This window comes from Bidens hawaiensis, unplaced genomic scaffold (assembly GCF_021521415.1).
Source record: "Bidens hawaiensis isolate Kalapana, Puna unplaced genomic scaffold, B.hawaiensis_p1.1 tig00029502_1, whole genome shotgun sequence".
Taxonomy (NCBI): domain Eukaryota; kingdom Viridiplantae; phylum Streptophyta; class Magnoliopsida; order Asterales; family Asteraceae; genus Bidens; species Bidens hawaiensis.
In genome coordinates, this window is record NW_027494884.1 from 22,841 (window position 1) to 30,148 (window position 7,308).

General features: G+C 36.6%; 1 protein-coding gene across 2 annotated transcripts; it reads right to left on the bottom strand.

Annotated features, from left to right (window-relative positions):
- Positions 1-801: 801 nt before the first annotated feature.
- LOC143578989 (auxilin-related protein 1-like) lies at positions 802-6,229 on the bottom strand. Of its 2 annotated transcripts, XM_077062413.1 has the most exons (8): positions 5,677-6,224; positions 3,549-4,953; positions 2,826-2,967; positions 2,298-2,398; positions 2,133-2,198; positions 1,947-2,036; positions 1,259-1,435; positions 804-1,081 (listed from the first exon to the last, which is right to left on the bottom strand). In XM_077062413.1, the coding sequence occupies exons 1-8, from the start codon at positions 6,096-6,098 to the stop codon at positions 1,043-1,045; spliced, it is 2,442 nt and encodes an 813-aa protein (XP_076918528.1). In that variant the 5' UTR covers positions 6,099-6,224; the 3' UTR covers positions 804-1,042. The 2 variants fall into 2 exon arrangements, with proteins under 2 accessions (XP_076918527.1, XP_076918528.1); XM_077062412.1 differs by having other exon boundaries at positions 802-1,081; positions 1,947-2,198; positions 5,677-6,229.
- Between the last annotated feature and the right edge of the window lie 1,079 nt (positions 6,230-7,308).

Sequence of the window (7,308 nt, forward strand, 5' to 3'; positions counted from 1 at the left end):
ACGTAATTCCAACAAAATCTTGTTGCCCCAATCTTAATTTATTATAATTAGGACTTGGGAAATTACCATACAAATATGATTATGACAACACACCCAAATTTCAAGAATGAATCTCTCCCTCATTGGTTACAAGTTACAACTACGGATGACAGGATAGAATATGAAATGGTTTTTCATACCTACTTGTAAAATTATGACAAGTAATAGGTACCACCTAATCTCATATCCGTCCCGAACCCGTGAATGCTATTATAATTAATCTCATACTAGAATACCATCCTGAGTGCCTCATGTAAAATCAATCGCTTCAAGGTATCATGCAGCCCAATGACACTTCCACATTGCTTTCTCCGTCTCATGTTTAGCGCACTTTTTACCAAGGCCATGCATATGACTAGCGTATCTTTGCCTTTCATAGGTGATTGTAACCTGACACATGCTTATTATGCATATGGTTATTATCAAGGCGATCGTTAAGATTGAAGACAATATTCGCAAATCCTCTACTCAAAAACATCTATTGAATGCTTCTTCCAGACCGGTATTGTCAACTAAGGGGGTATCTGAATGTGTGATGCGACAATGAGATATATATGGTCCGGACTTCTGGATCAAACGATCAGATTGTGCCGGATACGCTACGCTCATGAACAAGAAGCGGATATATAAATAGCCAAAAAAAAAAAGAAAAGAAAAATGCATAATGTGACATTTTTGCTATATCAGCAAGTATGATTAAAATACTACCAGGAGGTTTCTTGCTGGATTTTGGGAGGTATACATACACACAAAAAAGAATTTCCATATTTCAATCATCATTCACGTATAAAATAATAATTAGAATCTTGCTCTACAATCATCAACAAATACTTTTCGCCTTCCACACGCCCCACTTACCCCATCACCGCTACCTCTCGACCTCACAAAAAGGTCAAATCTATCTTTGCTTCGAGGCACATAAATATAGATCCCAACACCCTTTGCGATATGCGTTTGTAGATATATAGGTGGATTCAAATTCAAAGAATCATCATCACATCAATTAAAAGAGCTCCTCTGAATTGAACTTGTTCCAAGCTTCCTATTAACCAAACTCAAAATTGTGATACACGCAACACACTTTAAACAGTGATACTTATCTACACATTATAGTATCATAACCGATTAAATGTGTTACTTAAAACTTTAGATTGAATATACGTTGAACGACTAATTACTTTAATGATATCGTGATGCATATTAATAGAACGTGGTTCACCTTAAGTAAGTCGAACACTTTTTCTGCAACGTATTTCTGTTGAAGATTAGCTCCTTTTTGTTGCACCTTGTCGGGATGGATGCACAAAGTCGCCTTTCTATACGACTTTTTGACGTTAGCACCCGTTATTAGATCAGTCAATGAAACAGGCTGCCAACCGCACCCCGGCCATAAAACCTAAAAATCAATCAAGATAACAACAAGAGCACGGATGAACAAATTAATAATTTGACACAGAACAGAACAGAACATTCATCAACTATAAGTACCCGTTAATCATTACACATCAAGTTTATGGGTATTGAGTATACCTGTTTTTGATTTTATGTGGTTAAAAGTTACCCATTGGGATGCCCACTACCCAAAACACAATCTTAAACTCACCTAGAAACCAACTTGAAATATCAAATACTCAACTACACTCTTAACTCTTCTATTCTATAACTTTAATACTTTCAAGTTTCTAACTTCAACATGCTGTTTATTATATTTTTTAAAATTATATAATATACTAGTATATTCAGGCAAACAGGTTCGAGTAATCAGACAGGTATCATCTAAGACCATACCCACCCCAAACCCGTTAAAATGTTTACAACTAATCTCATACTCAATCTCATTACTCACTCGAATGTGCCAGGTCCTTTTTTTGCTACCCCTACATGAATAAATACTGAGAAATACGTACATATTGTAATGTTGATAGCAATGCACGTAAATTTCCTTCTTTCCCGGCAGCCCAACGCTTGATCTCAATATCTAGAGTTTCCGAGATCCTCTGACATAAAAACACAAATATTTTATGATGTTTTAAGGGGGAAAAAGTAGTAGTCTTCTGATGCACTAAAGAAGAAGAAACTTGATTAATACTCACATTTCTTTCTTCTTGTTCCCTCTGAGACTGGAGGTCACGTTGATTCTTTTCTGCCAGTGCTTTAGCCTACTCATGAAAGAGTCAATGGTAAGAACTAAAAATCCATTAATATTTTCGTTTTGGGCAATATCTTAAATTAAAATAAGAAATTCCAATATCACATACCGCGCGCTCTTGAGTGCGTTGTTGTCTTTCGAGCCTAGCTCTTCGTCTTTCCTCTGTTTCACCTTCAACATCTTGGAATTCTCCAGCAGAAGAAGGGGCAGCTTTTTTTAAAAAAAAGAAGTAAAAGAAGAAAAAACAAAAAGTTAATAGTAGCACGATAAATTATAGTTCAACAACAAAACTAATAATAGTAGCAAACTACATTGATGATCTAATAGAAGTTAAAGAAGAAAAAAACAAAAAGTTAAAAAATAACAGGACTAGTGGCGTCAATCTCACAAGCAAATTTATGAAATTTCAGGTGTCTTATCCATTAGGCCATGGACACCCTTTGTTCTTCTAATACAAATAAAAAAGTCGAATAAAAAATTGGCACTAAAAAAGGTCGCAGCTCTAACCAACTCTGCTGGTTACCTTTCAGCAAGAGGTGGCGCCTAACTAGTGGTGACGCAATGGCACCGAAGTTGGTAATTAAAGTATTACAACAACGCCGATTACATCTATAAACTAAACTAAATAAAGGTATACCTCCAAATATTGAGCTAAGATCGTCAACAATGTTAGTGGTGGAAGATGCTTTCCTCATATTTGAGGATACTCCAGTTGAGGATGTCCTCTGCGGTCCTTCCTGTCCTCGTCTGTTTTGGAACAGTGGATCAGGCGCAGGGTCCTGCATTGCAGATAAAACATTGTCCAAACAGTTTAGCAATAAAAACTTTCTCAACTATATCTAGTACATGAACACACGCGCACACACATATATATAGGAGATTAGTTACAGGAGACTAAATTATTTCGAGAACAAAAAGAACAAACCTAAATCAGTTAAACGTTTTTCTATTAATCATTCCATATTTTCAAAAACTTTACATACTAGTGCCAATTTTATGTACATAAAAACAATAAATTAATTCGTTCATGTGTTTTCTTTTCATCTTTAAAGCTTGCCTACACATGTGTAGGTTATGTGTAGGAATAGTCTACACATAATTTACACATGTGTAGGTTCTATATTATATATTTTTTAAAATATTAGAAGAGATGAGTAATTATTGTATATCAATCATTTTCTTGTAAATTTAGTTTTTTTTAATTAAAAAATGAATAGCTTATTCTGTTCTTTCTGTTCTCGCAAAAAATAGGCCTTCTGCGTGGAACCCTCCCCAATGTGTGTGTGTGTGTGTATACGCATATCGGCATATGTGTGTGTATGTAAAGATTTATACATATAAAACACCATTTACTACTCACAGAAGAAGTCGCCCTAGGTCTTGGAACACTGCTTGGTCGGGAACTGAAGAATGATTCAAGATCATTATCATTCTTTTGTTGGTTCACCTTGGCGGCGGCGGCCGCCCTATCTCGAGCCTCAGCAGCCGCCCTCTGTCTAGCCTCAGCAGCAACCCTTTCAACAGCAGCCCGTTCCGCTCTACGCCTGGCCTCCGCCTCAGCCCTTGCAACAGCAGCCTTCTCCCTTGCTGCTTTCTCTCTGGCTTCTGCAGCCGCCTTTTCAGAAGCTTCAACTGAAGCCAGTTCCCTGGCTTCTGCAGCAGCTCGTTCTGCTCTTCCCTTTGCATCCATAGCCGCCCTCTCACGGGCCTCCGCCTGTGCTCTTTGAACCGCAGCCCGTTCAACTTTTAAACGGGCTTCAGCTGCTGCTCTTTCACGGGCTTCTCGTGTAGCCCTCTCTACAGCTTGCCTGGCTTTTACCCTTTCAATCTCTCTCATCCTCTCCTTTTCAAGTCTGGTTTTCTCTCTCTCTTGTTCTTCCCTCTCTCGTGCCTCTTCTGTAGACAAGCTGCCATTATTAAGATTCATGGATTCTTTGTTTCTAGAAGCTTTTGCATGTTCTCTTTCCCTTAGTTCCTTTGCTTGCCTAAATTTAGCCTCGGCTCGGTCCATGGCATCCTTCATTGCAGCAGAAGCCGAGTTTGAGTCCGTCTCTTCACCATTACCCATTGAAAAATTCTCAAACTCGTGCTGGAACGGGTTGAAGCTCGAGTATTTAGGAGAATCAGAGTAATTGTTACCGAACGTTGTGGTGTTTGATGCAAATGAAGTTCTTACAGACTTTGAAGCGTGTCTAGGTTTTGGAGGGGGTGGTCTTGAAGGTGGTGGGGCCCGGGTAGGTTGCGTAAAAAGTGGTATTTCTGACACGGTGAGCCATATATCATCAACCGTGTGTACATTTTCTTCTGATGAGGGAGACATGTCTGCCTGAGAATTTGTCTTGGTGTATGCAGGTGGAGATGTAGCCCGGTCAACACGTCTCTGAGAGAAACTACTGAAAGGTGGCATGTCAAAGACGGGTTTCTGAGATTCTTGAAAATCTTCTACTGGCACCTTCTGTGATTCATTTTCAGAATACTTAAAACCTGATTCTTGTTTAGAATCAGTTGGTAATGCCGGTGCAGGCTTACCAAACCCGTGAAGGGGGTCTATGTCATCAAACATATTGCTACTTACAGATCCTGCAGCATTTGTGTTATCAGATTTACTAATCTTGTGAATGTTTTCTAGTGGATCAACGAAATCATCCCGGGACGAAGTGACAGGGGTTGATGTAGACTCTAGAACCACAAAAGGATCATTCATTGCATTAGAAGTTGCCTTAGTGTTGTTGTCAGTTGATGCTGGCACCGACTCTGAATTGAATCTGTGAGAAAAAAAAGTGATATTATGGACAAGTAGTTAAGTGACTTTCAGAAAAAAAAAAGAACCATATACTTGAATATGAGAACTTTAAAAATTGTCACACAATTGTCACTATGAATTAGCTTACATGCCAATCATGCTTGAATATGAGAAAATTATTAGTTTTATAACAAATAAAACAAAAACATACCGCACTACCTATCTTTTACTTTCATTCTGTAATGTTTCATAGAAGTTTGTTTTTTGTTTTAAGAAAGACAACTAACTAACATATATCAAACCAAACCAAAGCAAACAAAATGAAAAAATCTAATAAGTCTAAAGAGAGGAGAGAATATGACCATGAATTAATAACTTGTGCATCTATCCATGTATATGCTAATTACTAACTAGCATCCTTATGTGAGAGGCTTATAGATAGAATAGAAACGACACCAGAACTAACTTGTAACATATACCAGTAAAATCCAATGACCGGGCATTCTTCTACATTCATTTAATAGTTGTAGCAACACTTTCTAACATCAAAAGTCATACTTGTTTCCTTTAACAACTATGTCTTGGTGTTTTCTTTCTGGGCAACAATAAACATAAAGATAAAATACAAACAATCACCTTAACTTATACTAACGAATCCAGTTTCCCTAAAGTCAAGACCTTCAAACAAATTACTTCAACTATTGCTTCTTATGCTCAAAATTAAAACAAAACAACTAAACCGCACCTGCTACCGGATGCAAGACCGCCACTTCCAAATCCTGGAAGCAAATCATCGAAACCCCTCACAGCCTTGTGCTCAACCTTCTCCGTCCGACCTAAATTCCCCAACAGATCATCAAAATCATCACTTGGCGTGCCACCGACGGATGAGAAAACATTATCATCAAATCTCCCAGAGCCCGAATACATGGGTTTACTCTTCATACCCGGTAATCCTTCAAAAATGTCATCATCATAAACCGGCTTATCGTACACCGGCAAACTCGAAAACCCAGATTTGCTTTTCACTTCATTAGTATTATTATTATTCGAATTCTTAAAAATGGAATCGTAATCAATATCGTTGGACATGGTTGATTTCATGGGAGCGGATTTACCTTGTGGCTTGAATCCGAAATCTTGAGCTAAAATACCGAAATCGTCCATTGGATTCACCAGATCTAAGTGGGTTTTATGTAATTGCAAGAAGATTTTGATCAACGATTGAAGTGATCGGTGGGTTTAGGGTTGAAGATGGCGGAGGTGGTGGTTGACGGCAGTTGATTTCACGGCGTACTATTTTGGGTCTTGACTCACTCCGTTTAGTTTGAGTTTTATTGCCCGTATCATAATTCTTTAACGGGTTATAACATCTCATTAAATTGAAAACTAATTTCACCAAATATTTGATATAAAATTCCTAAAAAATAGGGATATATTAAAAATTAATATCTTAATTATTTTAAAAAGATATATATATTATTTATAATTAAAAACCAATTTTATAGTAAAAAAATAAACGGGTCTTGGGTCTCATCAAACTCATATAGCTTTTAAACCGGGTTATAACATATTATTTATTTGTGAAACAATTTATTATCAAACCATAAGTATATTATTAACTTTCATACAATAAAAAAACAAAAATTCAAAACATAAATAAATATTAGAAACAAATAATATAAAACAACTCCCGTAAATAAACGAAACATTTAAAAGCTCTATGGTTGTTTCTTACATTTACTCAAGCCACCATATTGTTTTATTTGTAAATGAAGATTTCTCATGCATTTTACCCGAATTCACGGTATGAGTCTCACTAGTCACCATACCCAAATAACCTTAAACGGATTATAACATCTCACTATTTCAAAAATAAATCTCACCAAGCATTTGATATGCAAACCCTATAAAGTAGGGATATATTAAATATTAATATCCAATTTTTTAGGAAAAAACTATATTATTTGTAATAAGAAACAATTTTATAGTAAAAAAAATAAGCGGGTCATGGGTCTCATCAAACCTGTAGTTTTTAAATGGGTTATAACATGTCATTTATTTGTGAACTATTTCATAATCAAACCCTAAGTATAATACTAACTTTTTTATAATAAATAAAATAAAAATGCAAAAAAAAAAATGAATATTAAACACGAAAAAGAAACACAACCCCCCGTAAAAACTAGTATATATATATATACTAGCATGGTGCCCGCACGATGCAGCGGGGTATGTACGCAAACATGACATCGAAAGCATAACCGTGTTACCGTTCAGTAAGTGCGTGACTTCACAACAGTATACGCGTAACCCGACGATAATATGCTCGTAATGCGGCATTGGAAGCTCAACTGGTGTACGGTGTCAGTAAGCA